The following is an 18,273-nucleotide window of genomic DNA, read 5'->3' on the forward strand; positions in this document are numbered from 1 at the left end:
AATTGGCTGCTGCATTCATTGTTGCCAAAGATAAAAGATGATCTGGAGGAGTAGAAAAGGTAGTCAGCTGGGATGGGTCAGAGCTGAGGAGGAGACAGGCCAAGGATTTAACAAGGAAAGGCCAGAGTTAACAGTGTGGCAGACAGAAATTCAGCAGATGAAGTATGGCTGTTTAAACTGCATCAGTTGAATTTCTGCCTGTTATATCACTTTTAAACACAGATATTCCAACAGCAACAGAAGAAGGAGGTTCCAGTACTATCCAGGCAGCCAGAGAGTAGAAGGTGAAACCTGAGACAAAAGACAGAATCTAGCAACTAGCTCTAACTGAGAGTTTCACTTTTATCTGCCGGAAGTGCAGCCAGACTAAAATTGGAGCAATAAGAAGGTTGTCAACTTATTAAATGGATGCTGTAGCTATTCCACCCCAAGACACCATATATAGTTAACTAAAGACTCACCAGTGCAAGAGTTCCCTGCATCAAGCGAGTGTAGCCTCATGGCTTCCTCTTTCTTCGGTCCTCTTCGACTTTCACAACCAGCTCACTTTTCCTCCAGGCCTTCAGTGGAATGAACCCTGGAGTTAGGGGCATGCAAATTTCCTCAGAAATGTTCAACAAAGGGCAGGCATAGTTTGTTCTTTGCATATCTACAGTATTCTACAGACCAGGAAAAATATATTGTTGTAAATTCAAATACCTGCATATAAAGACAAGCGTACTGAAACATAGTCTATTAGCTGTGTAAATGTTTGTTGCATCCAAATGAATTTAAAATGCAGTGTCATCCACCGGTCAGACTTTATCACATCTAGTTTGGCCCTCTGTGTGTGTGTGTGTGTGCTGTAAAGTCACAGACAATTTATGGCAACCTCATGAGATTTTCAAGGCAAGAGCCTTGCCATTGCCTGCCTCTAGACAGCAACCCTGGCCTTCCTAGGTGGTCTCCCTTCCAGATACTGACCAGGGCTCATCCTGCTTAGCTTCAGGTGAGTTTGGGCTACCTGGACCATTCAAGCCAGGGCAGTTTGGCCCTAAAAGTAGCATTATAAAAGGTGGGGGGTTCCAAACAGTATTAACTAAGGAAACAGACAAAATTTACCCAATATTTACCCAAATTTATCCAATAATCTATTTATGGACTTTACCAGCAAACTTAGAGGAAGCTGCTGTACTTCTATAAAGTTATTCCAAACATTTAGGGAAAAGTGCCATCCTATTTCAGAATACTCTCCATTAATTTTGTCATGGGTGTAACTCGTTTTTCTTTTCCCCATTTTGTTGTTGAAATAAGCAGACATGGGTAGTGACTGAGATTGCAATCCTAATAATATTTTCCTGGGAGTAAGCCCTGTTGAATAACATGAAACTGATTTCCAAGTAGACCTGCTTAGGCTTGCTCTAAGTGCAAAATCCTAAAGTCACTTAGTGAAGAGAAAGCCCGGTCGAGCTCCGTCGGACTATAAAGCCATGCCAAAGAAATGGGAAAGTTCTACCATGCAGAACTTTAGACTGCCGTGTAGGTTGCCAGCTTTTAAACGGGTCCCTCGAGCTGTCCCTGTAATATCAGTTTGAGCGGCAGCAATTGTCGGGTGATGTTACTTAGCTCCATGCCATGGAAAGAAACGCCCATTTCTGCATACTGAACCTCAGTTAAAGGGACGGGCCGGCCGCCTCCTCGCCCCGGGCGGTTGGCAACCTTCATCCCACGGATCGTGCACTCCCAGCGGCACGCCCAGCAAAAGACCAGGAAGGCTGGAGCCTCCTGATCCAGAAATCCCGATCACCAAGAAGCGGGGGGTGGCAGCCACTTTGGGGGCGCAGCCTGCGATTGCACGGGTGGGCGGGCGCGGAAGGCCTGCGGCTGGAGCCGAGCAGGGACTAGAAGGAAAAGAGAGGGCAGCGGAGGAGGGCAGCCGGACACGCGAGTCTGTCTTCCGCTCTGCCCCGGTCGCTTGCTAGGAGCCTGCTCCGGCCTCGTGCGCTTCTTGCGGTCTTCTTGCTCCCTCCCGGCATGGGGCAAAGCAGTTCAGGCAAGATGGGAGGAAGAACAGCAGCCCCCCCCCCTTGTGATTCCCCCCGGGGGGCTGCCCAGTGTTGGGAGGGGGGGTCTCTGCAGCCTGTCCCGGCACTCGCTCAGCTACTGAGGCGGGACTGCGGGGCGGGGAGGGGGATGCCGAGGCAGGCAAAAGCGGTGCAAGCGGGGAGGGTGGTGGGCAAGGAGGAGCTGCGACTGCCAGAGGGGGCAGCCCGGGCTTGTTCTCGCCCAGCCCCATTGCCCCTGGAGGTCTCTCAGCAACAGAGCTGCAACCCAACCAGGCCTTGAGGTTCCTTGGCCACGCTGCCCACCTCCCTCTGCCTGCCCCCAGCAGCCCTGGTGCCACTGCTCGTCCCAGCCCCCAGCCAGCTGAGCGGTAGCCCCCCAGCAATTTCCCCAGTGATTTTAATGGCCAATCCACCCGGAGGGCTACCACGTTTCCTGGGGACATTTCAAGGAAAGGATCGTCGGGTTCACAAAAGAAACTTTTAGAACTGGACTGCACTCCAGCGCTCATGCAGAAATGCTCAGATTGGCTCTGAGGGTGTCAGCCTTCCCAGGGATCCCAGGAAAGCTGCACACTTTGACTGGGTCCAGGTTGGCCCATTTATACCTTAAGATGGACCATAAGGTAGGAAGGCATTACTTGCCCCCAATAACAATAATTTCCGAGTTGTCTCCGGACAAAAGGGAACAGATGAATAATAAACTATATTCACCTTCGTATGTCTTTGCAACATGTTCATCTGAAACAACTAGAAAGCAGAACTAATGTCCTTATTTGAAAAAAGAAGCTTTAATTCTTTGCATTCATCACCTACCTTTCTCAAGATAACTCGGATCACAATTCAGGCTAATAAATAACAATCGTCTATAAAACAATATGAAGAACACATCTTAGTTTGTGAGAAAGCTCCCCTCCCCCTCAAATTCTGGGCAAGATAAGGACTTTGGAGGCTTCTCTGACTTCCCCGGGTAAGTTGTTCTACTAGGAAGGGGCCACAACCAAAAAGGCTCCAGCAATTGCTGTAAAAGGTCTTACTTGTCTGCAGGAGGGAATCTTTAAAAGGCTCGGTTCAGATGAACAGCGGTGATGCGGTGGAGCATAACAGGAGAGGAAGCTATTGAATCACAGACTAAGATGGCTGGGTTTTTAAAAAATTATTGATGCACTAGGTGGGAGCGTGTTTTCCCTGGCTATAGCACTGCCATTAGCATGGGTTGGATCAAGCCAGCTTTTTCAATCCTACTGAATCCTTTCCTTACTCCAGTCCCCAGTCTCTGCATTTCCCATGATCCTCAGCATAACAATTTGGCAAGAGACCCCCCCTCCCTTTTTCAAGGAGTGGAAAAGCCTGTTGGATTCAACCTCATGTTATTACAGGCTCTGCAGAAAAAGGAAGTGGGAATCAAACAAGCAACGGTTTCTGCCTGCCAGATGTGACTTGCCAGACCACATTTGGCAAGAATTAGCATCCCTCCTGTACCCTAGGAGTTGAGAGAAAACTCCTCTCCAGGGATCAGACTGGGTCTCACTGTGAGGGTATGGACTGTTAAATCCTGCTTTTCCCTGGCCTATCACAGGCTCTGATAGAGCTGCTGTCTTTTCCTGCCAGTTTTGCACTGCAGAAATACAACAGAAGGGGCTTTTCCTGTCATTTCATCTTCAGATCAGGAAGAGCTTCACCTAGTTCCTTCATACTAGGCTCAGGAGCTCTGCTAGCAAAACACACACACATAACTAAGTTGGCAGCCTTGGTCTTGGGATATAGCTCAATGTGGGTCTGTCTTGTACAGCCTGTTCACTGGTTACAGTGAACATGTGTACAATCCACCAACAGTGCACTCTTGATTTTTCTGTACATTGAATAATTCTTATGTTACATTCAAGTACAGCTGTAAAGCCCACATTTACCCAGGTATCTGTCTCTGGTCTTCTTTTGTAAAGAGAATGCTCACTGACTCTTATGAACAGGTCTACACATGTACACGTAGGATGTGTTTACTGTAATGTGAACAGTGCTCTAGCATTCTAGTGCTGGCTTTAACACTATACTGAGAAGGGGATTTCAGCTGGTGCTGGGGAGAAGCTGCACCTCTCAAAATGCATCTTCTGTAAAGCGATTGAAAGGTACAGATGCTCAGTTGTCCTCCTATGCTTCTCTTTCAGACGGGGGCCTGGGAAACCCACATTCTCTGGGTTAAGTCCTCTGTTAATATCTGCTCTCCTCTGCACATTCAGCGTGTTCAGCCTACTGGACAAGGCATCTATAATCCCAGAGCAGCCACAAAGTAAGAAGCGCTCAGATGTCCAGTTGAATTTGGCCTTCAGGAAAAAGTAGCACAGCCCTGTTCTTGCAAGAGAGCTTTAAAAATTTGCATTAATAAACAGTTGGAATAGCCTTACACTGAGTCATGCTATTGGTTCCCCTAGCTCAGTATTGTTTACTTTAACAGCCAGGGTTTCAGGAAAAGAACGGCCATTCCCCAATGCTGGATCCTTTACCCAGGACTGAACTGGGGAAAATTGAAAGGCAGCCACATTCAAGGAAGACATGATTGTGCAGAAGAATTTTGGCACCCTGCCATGTAAGGATGAGAACAAATCTTCCCCTCATAATCCTAGTTAGCATCTGTGTAGCACTTTAAGGATGTCAAAGCCTTTCACTTTATCTGTTGCTTTCCTCACAACCGCTCTGTAAGGTAGGACACTATAACTATCCACCAAATTGTAGATGGGGGAAGCTGATGCTAAGGGAGCGTGATTTGCCTAAGGTCACCTAGTGAGTTGGTGGCGGAGGTGAGTTTTGAACCAGGGACCCAATTGGTAGCCGTCTCTCTTAACCACTACGCAATGCCAGGTGACGAAATGCAATGTCTTCTTCTGTACAATAACAGAAAGCATCTGACAAAGAGAGCTGTGGCTCTCGAAAGCTTATGCTACAATAAACTTGGTTAATCTTAAAGGTGCTACTGGACTCTTCATTATTTTGCTACTACAGACTAACATGGCTAACTCCTCTGGATCTATGAAGGCATCAGCATCCTGTTTCTCTAGACAGCAGAGGGATCTAGGAAAGCAGGGCTGGATTTAGGAGCAGGCAAGTCCTAAGGTACCAAGTGGCACAGGCTTTTTTGTTAAACTAGCCACTCACCTGCTGAAACAAACAAGTATACACTGTTCTTCACTTGTAAAGCTTGCAACGTTGCTGTGGACACTAGTAACATCAGTGCATCAAAGGTGTGTGTGCGTGCATGTGCGTGAGAGATAGCGACAGCATTCATGCCATAAAAATAACCCAACATCATAAAATCAGTAAGTATAAAACTCACATTAACACAATATTAGTTTAGGGTCTTACAGAACAGGAATAAATCATTCGTTACTTTTGTGCCTGATTTGCATACAATGGGATATAGACAATTTTAAAAATTCAAAAGCTTATCTAATGCAGGTGGGACTGAAGATGCGTCTTGTATGAGATCGAGGACAGTCTTGTGTGGTTTCCCTGTTGCTCAGGTGGCTTCCCTTACAACACCAGCTGCAACAGGTTTCCAAGAGGCAGGTCTTCTGTTCCAGTTCCTGTCACTGGGGCTTTTTCATTTTTTTTAACAGTGATTGAATATTGTTATAACATTATAATAATCTGTGCTATCAGGCTCTCCAAATCCCCAGCGTTTGTTTAAATCCCATGAGAAGATATAGGGGAAAGGCTTATAGGCGAAAGGTGCATCTCTGCAATGAAAGGGGCAAGAGACTTACTTTAAAAAAATTAGAGGAATTTGGAGAACTTGATACAGATTGTTATAACAATATTCAGTTGTTGATTTTTTTAAAAAGCCTATGGGGGGAGTGGGAAGGATTCTGCACGGACAAGGGCAGAGGAAATGGCTGCTATTGTTACCTTGGTTCCATTTTAATCTGTTGCTTCTTTTGATAGTCAGTGTCGATAACTATTTTTGAATACTGTTTCTATCTCCGTGTTTTTAAAACTACTTTAATCTACTGCTGCTATTGACTGATATTGCTGATAATTTTGCAATATTTTTATGACTTTGGGTCCTGAGTGTCAGAGGAAATTAACTTCATCATCAATAAATAAACACTGTGTACTGGTTGCAGATTTGTTTATTGTGCTTAATTTCTGCTTCCATTTAATATAAAGAGCTATGAAGGTCACTTTTTGTTAAGGGCTTCCTGCATACCTTGAAGCATAATTTCACAGACTTTAGAGCTAAAAACCTGTTTTTTGAAATTGAAATTGAACCTGATCCTCGGGTTGCTGGAACCTGCACTTGACAATGCTTGCACAGCGAGATCATAGAATACACACAAAACCTTGAAGGACACCCATTCCAGAACTGCATCCTCTGATACTGAGTTCTACCGCTTGTGAAGTCGGTGGTGCTGTGCTAGACTAGAGTTTCGTGTGAACCCTTTCCCACACTCCTTGCACTGAAATGGTTTCACCCCAGAGTGTCCCCGGCAGTGTCTGTAGAGAGCCGAGCACAGACTGAACCTCTTCCCACACTCCTGACACTGGTATGGCTTCTCCCCTGTGTGGATTCTCTGATGTTTGATGAGGTCTGAGCTCTGCCGGAAGCGCATCTCGCACTCAGTACACTGGTATCGTTTCTCAGCAGAGTGGCTTTTGAGATGCTGGTGAAGAGCTGTGCTTTCGCTGAATCTCCTCCTGCACTTAGTGCACTGATACGGTTTATCCCCAGGGTGCATTCTCTTGTCTCTGAAAAGTTCTGCTTGCCTGCCGAAGTTCTTGCTGAGCTGTCTAGTTATACTTGATTTTGTTCCTGTGCCCACACCAGTATCTTGAATCTTGTGGTGTCCTAGATCATGATAAGCTGCAGAAATGTTTTTGTCCATTGTTGATGGAAGTCTGTTTTGATCATTTGCTGCTCTGACCTGGCCATCCCCCATTCTCCCCTGGCCACGATTCTGTACAAGATCACCCATGTGTACAGCTTGCAAGCTCCTTTGTGGTTCATCTGTCTTATCCTTCAAGGGAGTCTGCACCCCTTTTTCACTGGGAATCATTCCAACATCTGTGGAAAGAAAACCAAGTATGATTCTGTTCATTTCACTTTTCTGAAAAAGGGCACTTCAGGAATTCAGTGGTTATTGGGGGAGGGAAAGGCAATGTTTTATATGAGTGCTCAGCAATCACATATTGCCTAATGCTAAACACCACTGCAAGTCATTATCAAATATTAATTCCAAATACTAATGAATATGAGTTGTTGAATAATATCAAACATTAAAAATCAGATATCAAATATCATCAAGCTCTGATGTAAAATATTTGGAGAACATTTGAAGAACAGCTGGAGATGATTTGACATGAAGAATCGTAGAGGATATCACTGTGGAACGCACGTTTGTTTCAGCTGGGCTCTGGTATGTTTCTGCCTATCCTTTATCTTGAGGGAAGCTGGAGGCCAACCTCTCACTCTTATCAGATGTACAGATTATTTATGAGCATGGCATACCTAGAATTTCAAGTACCAGGGAAAGGAGGAGCCTAATTTGAGGCTATTCCTGAGAAGTTACAACAACCGAACATCAAAGAGTGTCTGGATCCTTACCTTGCAAGCTGCTATCAACCCCACTCTCTTGTCCATCTTCTTGGCAAGCAGATCCGGATACATCTGGCTGTTTTTCATGTGAATTTGTGACTAGCTCCTAGAACAAACAAGGTGCCAGACCTGAGTTGAGTGAATATTCCAAGCAGAGCAGGGGGGAAGAATGTGCCTTAAACTCAGCAGCTGCAAGCAAAACAGAGTCACATTCTGCAAAAGTTCGCCTTGGCTTCTGCCTTAACATTTCTTCCTACCTCACCACTGTCTCTGCCTAGTTCATATGATGCTCAGAGCAGGGCATAGTCTTTTGTGCATTACTCTATGAAGTGCAGGCATGATGACAGCCACCACTGCTAAGAGAAGCAGCCACTGCTCCCTCGGTGTCTTTTCCCTCTAGGTGGTGATGGCTGATATCATGGCTCATTCAGGCAGGTGAGCCAACAGTGGATGAATATCTGGCAGGGGAAGAGGAAGAAGAGGAGCCATCATTCCCCCCTCTGGTGTTGGCAGGACCGATGCCACCACCCAGGCAGATAAGGCGAGGTGCAAACCCTGTTACTGTGAAGTATATTTGCATGGTCCTTGGCAGCTGCCCAACAATGCCAGTCCACTACACCAATTCTGATAATTATCCTTAGCATTGCAGTCCTGATTATGTCTTCCCAAATAATTTCATATTAAGACTTGGGGCCTCTGTCAAGCCTAGTAATACTCCCTGGCATGGTTAACAACATCGTAGCATGCCTAGCGCCCCCCCCCCCATTTTATTTATGTATTTATTTGCCTAATATCAAGTCCGGAGAAAATTTCTGGAGAATATTTATATCCTAGATTATGGTTCTGAGATAGACCAATAAAGGGAATGGGTTGGAGCTCAAGTTCAGTTATAGTCGACATAACTGAACTCTACCTCCACCCTCCCATTGCAGCCCACTAAGCTTCCTGAAATGGTCCCCTGTGGCCCAGACGTAGCATTTCAGGAACATAAGTGAGCTGCAGCCCTAAACAAAAATCAGCTGATATTGAGAAGGGAATGGTAGGGACAGTTTGGGATGTTGGATCTGCCCTTGGGTATATAATTAACAACAACTATAATAGTAAATCCAAGTTCTGCTTCCCATTCCCCAACTCTGAGTTGAGGAATCCAAGCTGAATTACACAATGTCTGATCATGGACTGCGATTGTTTGGACAAGGATTATGGGTGGTTTTCTTACTTGCAAAAGTATGAACACAGGTGAATTCCTGCCTGTCTCGTTGGTTCTGTAGCACAAGCGAAGACCTCTACAAACAAGAAAAACATCTCCCACCCTCCATTCTCCAAAGACATTGCTCTGTTCTTACCTGTCCTTCCCATCTTTTGGCCTCTTGTTGCTTCAGCAGGAAAACCTCTAGCAGGGTTACTGCCTGGGTACATGTTTCAGGGCCTTGACCCCTGACCCAGCTCTGGGTTTCCTTTGGCAAGATGGTCAGAAACTGTTCCAGAATCAGGAGGTCCAGGATCTGCTCTTTTGTGTGTGTGTCTGGCCTCAACCATTGGTAACAAAGTTCCCGGAGCTGACCACAAACCTCCAGTGGACGCTTGGCCTCTGGGTAGCAGAACTGCCTGAAGCGCTGGCGCCATGTCTCAGCAGTGATATTATGTGTTTTCAAGATGGCCTCTTTCAGTGCCTCATAGTCCTTTACATCACAGGCATTCAGGACATGTGTGACCTGTTGGAAGTTTCCATTGAGGGCTGGTGCAAGCCGGGTCACCCACTCTTCCCGAGGCCATTGACAGGCCTCAGCCACACGCTCAAAGGTGCCCAAGTAAGCCTCAATATCATCCTGTTGGGTTAACAGAGGTGGCTGAAAGTTGTTCCAAGCTGGGGTGATGGGGATTTGTGGCGCTTTTGTCTGTTGGGCTTCCCAGTTCTGAAGTGCTACCCTTTTGGTATGTTCCTCATTCACAGCTTGTGGTAACCCCAACCCCAAAAGCTCGTCAAGAAAGACTGCCCTTTCCACCTTCCCGCAGTGGAGGCCTGCTTGCACTTGCTCTTCTCTTTCAATGTTGTGCTCTAGTTGAGCTTGGAAGGAGAGACCTTGGACAAGCAGTTCAGCAGCCATTTTGTTTTCCATGAGATCATGGAGGTTAGTCTAAACTGGAATCTTCTCGACACTTGGAGCTCCAAAATGATTTCTCCAGCCCTTCCCTCAACTGATAAAGTTCATAATACCTGGAAAACAAATTGGAGATTCAGGACCTGTAAGCAGCATGACAGAATTTGAGTTTGGGCTTTGGTGTGCGGTGGGGGGGGGGAATGTATTCATCAAGCACTGGGAAAGATATGGATAAAAAGCAACCAAACTATATTAAAGGATTAGATCACTTTCCTTATGAAGAGTTGGGCCTTTTCAGTTGAACAAAAAGATAAACTAAGTGAGACCATGACAGATTATTTTGCATCGTCTGGAGAAAGGTCACCCTCTCCCATAATGCCAGAACTCAGGCTCACTCAATCAAGTTAATGGGCAGTAGAATTGGGACCAACGAAATAAAGTACTTCTTCACATGACATATAGTTAACTTGTGGAACTCACTGTCACAAGATAATGGTTACTAGTTTTAAGGAGACCAGACAAATGGCTATGGGGACCCTCCATATTCAGAGGCAGTGTGCTTCTGAATACTGCTTGGGGGTCAATAACTGGAAGAGGCATTGGCCTACATGCCCTGCCTTTAGGCTTCCCAGTGACATCTGGTTGGTTGTTGTGGGAAATATGATGCTGGACAGAATAGTCTGATCCATCAGGACTCTTCTTTCATTCTTCAGTGAGCTAAAATAGTAGAAAAAAGCAATTATCTTTTAAAGAAGCCGAGAGAAATAAACCTGGGGCCTTAGAGGTGTTGTTGTGGTTTTGGAATGCTGCTGTTTGGGAGCTCATTTCTCACCTTTGCTTGATAACCTCTTAACCTGAATAAATGTGAATTAACAGATATTTAAAATTCCCAGGTCTCCAGCACTTTCCCCTCCAAAGTCAGTTGACCCTGTAAATTTGTCCTCACGGTTCCTACTTCCAGGGCTTACATTGAGCCATAGGCCAACTGCAAAACATCTTTTATCCTCTGAGGTAATGTTAAAGAGCATCTCAGACCCCCAGCACTGAGTACAAGCAGCCTGTTCTCATACACGGATTGGAGTTGGTGACATCGCTTTGGAGGACAAAACTGCTTGCTGGATTTGAGCCCCCAGTCCTCACTTAACCACTGAATTGATGTGGTCTTCACACATTGCCCTATAATGAACAGAGCTTGTGACCCTAAAGAACCATTTTAAAGAGGAGGCTGCCCATTGTGTCTCTGCATGATTAACCCAGCTTGCTCTGGTCTTTTTCTCCTTCCAGTAAGCCTTCAGCATGGGTTGCTCATTCTGCATCAGGTATGATTGGATAAATTCATTCATTCATTCCCAATGCAAAAAGAAAGTAAAATGACTTACCTTCAGAGGTGGCTGTTCATTGCAGCTCTGCATGTCACTGCTCTGGGCTCACTTCCTTACAATCTGGTAACATGCTCAGAAGAGTCACTTGTGCAATTTTTACTCTTGTGCCTTTTGTGCCTCTAATTTTAATTCAGGAGAAAGGAGTGAGTTTCAGCTCTCAGGAAATATTGATGAAGGTTCTGTTAGATCTTCAAGTTTCATTCCTATCCCACTTCTCAAAAAGGCCACTTTTTTAGTAAAGTTCTCAGTGAACAAGGAACTGTGTTGCCAGAAACAGCTTGTAAGTTTCAGACACTCATTTCCAAGAGGAACCAGGAAGGAGGAACTAACAAACCACTTTGGTCTCAGACTGCAGCCCAGTTCCGCATAGCTTTAAGGAACAACAGTAGTATAGATGGGGGTGGGGTGGGGATCCCTTTTATGGTCAGCTGAGGACTGCAGAGACATCATACAATTAGAGTTGCTAATTGGTCTCTTGTGCCTTTAACTACAATCTGACACCCAGAAACTTAGCATATGATGCTGCATTTGTGGAATTTCTGCAAGCCAGGCAGAGGGGCTAGATGAGTGGGAGGGAATTTTATGCACAAAAGTAAGACAGTGAGTCTCAGTTGCTGGAAAAATCAAAAAGAGTCCAGTAGCACCTTTAAGACTAACCAATTTTATTGTAGCATAAGCTTTCGAGAACCACGTTCTCTTCGTCAGATGCATCTGACGAAGAGAACGTGGTTCTCGAAAGCTTATGCTACAATAAAATTGGTTAGTCTTAAAGGTGCTACTGGACTCTTTTTGATTTTGCTACTACAGACTAACACGGCTAACTCCTCTGGAGTTGCTGGAAGGAAAGGAGTTAGAAGGAATTGTGCAAGGACCTTTCCACATTCAACAGATGAGGTGCCTGGGCTTAAATTAAGCATTGGTTAGCCACAACATATTTTTTGTGGCATTGAGTGCAAATTTCAGCCCAAGAATGGTCTGAAATGCCAGCACTTGGCTCTAGCACACATGAAACAATTGTGTCAGAAGAGTATCTCAGAGCACATGCAAAGTGCCATTCCTTCACTGGTGAATAAATATAAATAGGGTAGCCATGCACAAGGAAAGCAGGGCTCCTCCTGTACCTTTGAGCCAGCGGGGCATAGTGGTTAAAATGCTGAGCTTCCACAGGGGAGACCAGGGTTCAATTCTCAGCTCAACCCTAGAGCTCACTGGGTGGCCTTTGGCTGGTCACTGTCCCACAGCCTAACCTACCTCATAGGGTTGTTGCAAAGATAAAAAAGAGGAATGGGGAGAGGAAGAAAAGAAGGCAGAATTATATATGCGGCCCTGGGCTCCTTGGAGGAAAGGCAAAATAAGGAAGGGAGAGCAGCCTGAATTGCCCAGACTAGCCAGGCTTGACAGCAAAGCCGGGTCAGCCAAGATTAGTATTTGGATGGGAGACCACCAAGAAAGATGAGAAGACAATGGCAAACCGCTTGTCCTCATCTGTTGCCTTGAAAAGCCCATGGGGGTTGCTGTAGGTTGACTGTGACTTGTCAGCACTTAATTATTATTACAGGTGTAGAAGAGGGTAAAAAAAAAAGTTGCGGCAGCCCCAGTTCCCTGATACATAAAACCAGGGGTTTTTTTCTGGGAAAAGAGGTGGTGGAACTCTCAAGAGGGAAATGAGGAAGAAACACGCTGGCTTCTTTGAAATAATATTATTTTTTTGCAATATTGCCGAGTATTTTCAAGAGGTTCCGGAACTCCATTCCACCACGTTGCCCCTGAAAAAAAGCTCTGCATAAAACAAAAGTACAGGAGGAGCCCCCTCCTCTTTTGAGAAGGGATGCATTGCAAGGTAAAAGATGTTTCCCAGGCTAGCATCTCAGCACTTCTTACAGATGGACAGAAAGGCATTCTTGCTGGTCTGGGCCGAGGGAGCTCCATTGCCCTTGTCAGTTCCACTGCCTTTGCTATGAATCTAGTCTGAGAAATCTCACGCCCACCCTGCCCAGGACATTCTTTTATTTCACCTCCAGATCTGTATTCTTTGCTTCACTCTTTGTTGACCAGATTCCCTTTGACGACTTACCCAGCTGCCAGCCGCTGTGAAGAGCATGGCTGGAAACTTGTACTACAGGAGTTAGGTCAGGGCGGAGCAGGAAGGAGCTCAGATTGCAGGCAATGAACACAGAGAGTGTATACATGCAAGCACGTGCATGTACCTGCACCTGCTTATTTCTGGGGCCTCTCTAGGACACAGCCCTCTTTGGCATTAACTCTTTAGGAGACTCGATGGCAATTGTTTTCCATACACAGAGCTGTGCATTTGCTCTGGTTGCACAAAACCACTGAATTTTGCTGTGTACGGTTCTGAGCTTTCATGTAAAATGGAGCAAGCTTCTAACTCTTATGGCTAAAAGAAGCCAGAACTTTGACAAAGTAAAATTGTACCATTTAAGACTGATTGTCTGCACTCTATCATAGCACTGGCCTGGCCTACAACTAGCATAACCAGAACTGAAAGCATGGTGTAGTGGGTCAAACCAGGAACACTTGGTTTTAAAGTTCATGTCAGCTGTCTTCACTAGGTGATCTTGGGCTAGTTGCTATTTTTCATCCTAACTTACCTAACAGATACGTTGTGAGGATAAAACAGATTAAGGAAGAACTATGTCCCGAGTTCCTTGAAAGGTGAAATAAAGATGTGCTATAGGATTATACAAAATGGTACCATTGCAGAAGTCTCAGAAAAGCATGCTAATTTGAATGATTTATAACCTTTTCTTGTTGCAAAATGTTTAATGTTGGGGGCGCAGAGTAGACAGTTCAGTCTTCATAAAACCTGAGCAACAAAAGTCGTGCTTGGTAATTCATGTGTACATGAGCCTCCTTTATATCAAGTCAGATTGATAGGCTCAGGCAGCTCAGTACTGTGTGCTCTGATTGGCAGAGGCTCTCCAGGCAGGGAAAAGACTATCCCAACGCCTCTTAGAGTGAATCTGGGACCTCCTGCATGCTTTGCCACTTAGCCATGGATCAGTGTGATGCACTAGATAACAGACCTGGATTCAAATCCCCTTTCTCAGCCATGAAGCTCACTGAACAGCCCAGGGCCTATTGTTGTTCTGAACCAGCTATCATCCAGAGCTCCTTAGAGAAAGGAATTGATACAAAGGTGGAGATAAAACACCTTTCCGACTGGCCACTCTTCCAGGGCAGGCTGACACTCACTGGGTCAGTTTACAGCAACCCTGCCCGTAAGGACTATATTTCCTTTGATCAAAAGCAAACAACTTTGCAAACTGTTATGAATTAATTGAGCAGAACTTCTTATCAGACCCAAACTGTATTAAGCAAAATTAACCTTAATCTGCAATCTGAACAAGTAGATAGCTCTGCTCTAACAAACTGCAAGCTTGTGTGCGTTAACATGCCATCAAGCGATGCATAGACCAAGAAGGAGTGGAACTTCTTCAGGTGAAATAGTCGACTGGCTGTTCTCTTGCAAACCATGTTGTCAACAGGCACACTGTCAATCAGCTTCTCATATTGTGACATGAAAGCTGGGAGAGACCAAAAAAGGATTTTTTTTTCATATCTATCCCCACCCCCACAAGAAATTGTGCAAATTTTGGGAGCATTGAAAAAAAGAAACTACTATGAAATATTCTCTTTTGGGATAAGTGAACTTCTAAGACAAAATTTAATTCACTCAAAGTATGTAGCAGTTAGATGAACAGCATTAGATAATCCCTGTGTACGCAACGTATTTCCAATATTTCCTTAATTATGCTGTGTGTAGGATAATACACTATTGAAGAGTTCAATGTTTTAACATTTTAGCTTGATATTCAAATATGCTGGTAGTATTATTGTGACTGCCCAAGACTGTTTCTTCAAATCATTTTAGTTGGGTATCTGCATTGGTGTGCGGTGGAACAGCAGGATTCGGGGATCTTAAATTTTCATCTAGAAACAAGAGATTTGAATTCAGTGGGACCTTGGAAACCAACAAGATTTTCAGGGTGTAAGCTTTTGAAAGTCAGAGCTCCTTTCTTCAGACACCTTTTACTACAAAGTTTGTATTTCTGTTTTAAATCTTCCTACCCCTCGTGGCAAAAACTAAGATACATAAGCAAGGATAGAACAGGGTACAGGAGTTCAGTTCTCTCCCAAGTACGGATTATTTTTTGAGTTTTGCATGTAAATTCCATAATTATGCCAAACAGTATGATTTTACATGCTAAATTACAATTATTGCTAAACAGGAAGTTTAGATTTGATTACTGAAATCCCCCCCCCCAAATGTGTTCTTCTGAAGCTTCCCCACCCCTGCAAAACATTTTTATGGCCTCAGTTTCCAGAAATTTTAACCTCTGTTCCTACCATATGTCATATATACATACATGGATCTTCCAAATGGTGTGTACTTTTTTCCCACCTACACCCAAAACATACCTTTGTTAAAATCTTGTTATGGGAAGGACCCACAGCTCAGTAGAAGCACAAATGCTTTGCATGAAAAAGGACCAAGGATCAATCCCGGGTGGCTCCAGTGTAAAGGAATTCCAGAGGATGGGTGTGGAATCTCTGTTGCTCCAAAGCTGTTGCCAGTCAAGTATAGATAGGCTTACCAACCTTGCCTTTCGAGAGCAGCAATCTCCAGAATGAGAGCTAATTTGCGGGGTTCCACAGAGCGCAATCTTATTTCCCATATTATTCAACCTCTAGGAGAACTCATTTGCAGCTATGGAGTTGGATGTCATCAATATGCAGATGACACCCAACTTCGTATCTTGCTCTCCAGGTCCCCACAGGATGCAGTAGAAATCTTCTTGGATTGCTGCCTGACAGCTGTGGTGAAATGGCTGAAAACGAACAAATTGAAATTGACCCCGGACAAGATGGAAGTGATGCTTGTTGGGAAGGTAGAGATCTTGAAAGACACTGTACTTCCCCACTTTTGGTGGAGTTCATCTGACCCTTGCAGACTCAGTTAAGAGCCTAGGAGTTATACTGGATCCAGTGCTACTATTAGAAAAACAAGTTAAGGCAGTCTCAAAAAATGCTTTCTACAACCTCACTCTAGCCTGGAAGATGGCTTAACTTGACATGACTGACCTGGCAACTTGGATCCATGCTATAGTAACACCAAAACTTATTGTAATGCACTATACATAAGTCTCCCATCTAAGTTAACTAGAAGACTCCAATTGGTGCAAAACACTGAGGTTCGACTGTTACGAGGATCGAGCAGGAGCATGACCACTCCTGTCCTGCTGTCACTCCACTGACTATGTATCAGCTACTATGCTCAGTTCAAGGTATTGGTTATCAAGTTCTTCACGGTCTTGGTCTGGCATACCTACAGGACCGCCTCCCTCCCTATGTTCCTTCATAGCAGCTTCGCTCATTTGAACAAGGTCTCCTGCAGGTGCTAGCCTGTACGTGGGTGAAATCAACAGCAGCCCATACACGGGCTTTCTCTATGGTGGCCCTTACCCTGTGGAATGATCTGCCTGAGGTCAAGAGAGCCCCCACTCTCCTGGTTTTCCGGAAACGATGCAAAACCGAATTATTCAAAAAGGCTTTTTACTCAGATGGGAGAGCTGTATTGTAAAGAGGGCATCTTAGATGCTTCACGGAGTTAGTGACCATATACTTCACTATGTTGCCTTACGTACTATTTGTTGCTTTAAATATGTGCTCCTGTGAGCTATCTGCGCTTCATAATGTCAGTCCTAGAATTGCTTATGCTGTTTCAACAATTCTTCAACTCTGTATTGGATTCTTGCTAATGCTGTCTTAGTAAACTTGCATTTATTTACCTTATGTCATTGTTTATGGAAATGTCCTTGATATTGACTGTACTAATTTCACACTGAGTAATCCATCTAGAGTCTCAGTGAGAAAGGTGGACTATGAATGACATACATAAAATAAAAATAAATAGGTGTGGCCTGGAATCCTTCCAGAACTACAGCTTGACTTACAGAAATCAGTTCCCATGGAAGAAATGGCAATTTTTGAGCGCAGGCTCTACAGCATCACATCCCTGCTGAGCTCCACCCCAACTCCATCCTTCCAAATCTGTAGGAATTTCCCAAGCTGCGGTTGGCAACCTCGAGTATGGACAGTACCATACTAGATGAACCAGCAAGATGAAGGATTATAAAACAGCTTCAAATTCTCTGCCCATGAACCAACAGGGGCCTTGAAGAAACCCGCATAGGAACAGAAGGGCTGTATTTGCCAAGAAACAAAACATCTATAAATCTAATTCTCATTAAAGAAAGTAAAAAAGGAAAATTTAAAAAGTAAATTTTAAACTGGACTGATTTCCCTAATTGCTAAAAATGTTGGGCTAGGATGTAAGAAATAACAAGTTCCAAACCCTGTTCAGCAGGATGGGAAAAATCAGTTCGGGCCCTGCCCATTATTTCCAGTAAAGGGTCTAACCAGATAGTACATTGAAATTCTGTGTTAGGAGCTCCCAGGTTTTTAAAGCCATTCTAGAGCCAGCATAGCATAGTGGCTAGAGTGTCAGAATAGGACCTGGGAGATCTGGGTTCAAATTCCCACTTGGTCATGGGAGCTCCCTGGTGAGCTTGTTCCAGTAACTCACTCTTGGCTGAACGAACCTCACAGGACTGATGTGAAGATCTAAATAAACTTACCAGGCATGTAGGAGCCTAATTCACATCAATATTGCAGCACTGGAACGTGTATGGGGTGGGGTGGGGTGTAAGCTTTCCAATCAGGGCAAATAGCAACTCCCCAGAGAAGTTTTAGATCAGAAAAATAGAGATGGGAAGGAGGCTTAACCACCACTCACTCCCTTCATGGTACCGATGTAAACTGAGTCTCCATGCGGCTGGTGACTGAAACAAATAATTATATTTAAGAGCTTTATTCAGTATTACGGAATTTGTGTAGTTATATTGTTTGTAGTTACCAAACAATACCAAAAGCCAGTTTGGTGTAGTGGTTAAGAGGGCGGGACTCTAATCTGGAGAGCCGGGTTTGGTTCTCCACTCCTCCACTTGAAGCCAGCTGGGTGACCTTGGGCTAGTCACAGCTCTCTGGAGCTCTCTCAGCCCCACCCACCTCACAGAGTGTTTTGTTGCGGAGATAATGACATATTTTGTAAACTGCTCTGAGTGGGTGTTAAGTTC

The 18,273-nt window shown here is 44.6% G+C and overlaps 1 protein-coding gene across 1 annotated transcript; it reads right to left on the reverse strand.

Annotated features, from left to right (window-relative positions):
• Window positions 1-6,161: 6,161 nt before the first annotated feature.
• LOC129342445 (zinc finger and SCAN domain-containing protein 23-like) lies at window positions 6,162-13,276 on the reverse strand. The gene is made up of 5 exons (XM_054998217.1): window positions 13,188-13,276; window positions 11,111-11,232; window positions 8,976-9,847; window positions 7,639-7,735; window positions 6,162-7,098 (listed from the first exon to the last, which is right to left on the reverse strand). The coding sequence occupies exons 3-5, from the start codon at window positions 9,747-9,749 to the stop codon at window positions 6,422-6,424; spliced, it is 1,548 nt and encodes a 515-aa protein (XP_054854192.1). The 5' UTR covers window positions 9,750-9,847; window positions 11,111-11,232; window positions 13,188-13,276; the 3' UTR covers window positions 6,162-6,421.
• Window positions 13,277-18,273: the final 4,997 nt, after the last annotated feature.

This window comes from Eublepharis macularius, chromosome 14 (genome assembly GCF_028583425.1).
Source record: "Eublepharis macularius isolate TG4126 chromosome 14, MPM_Emac_v1.0, whole genome shotgun sequence".
NCBI lineage: Eukaryota > Metazoa > Chordata > Lepidosauria > Squamata > Eublepharidae > Eublepharis > Eublepharis macularius.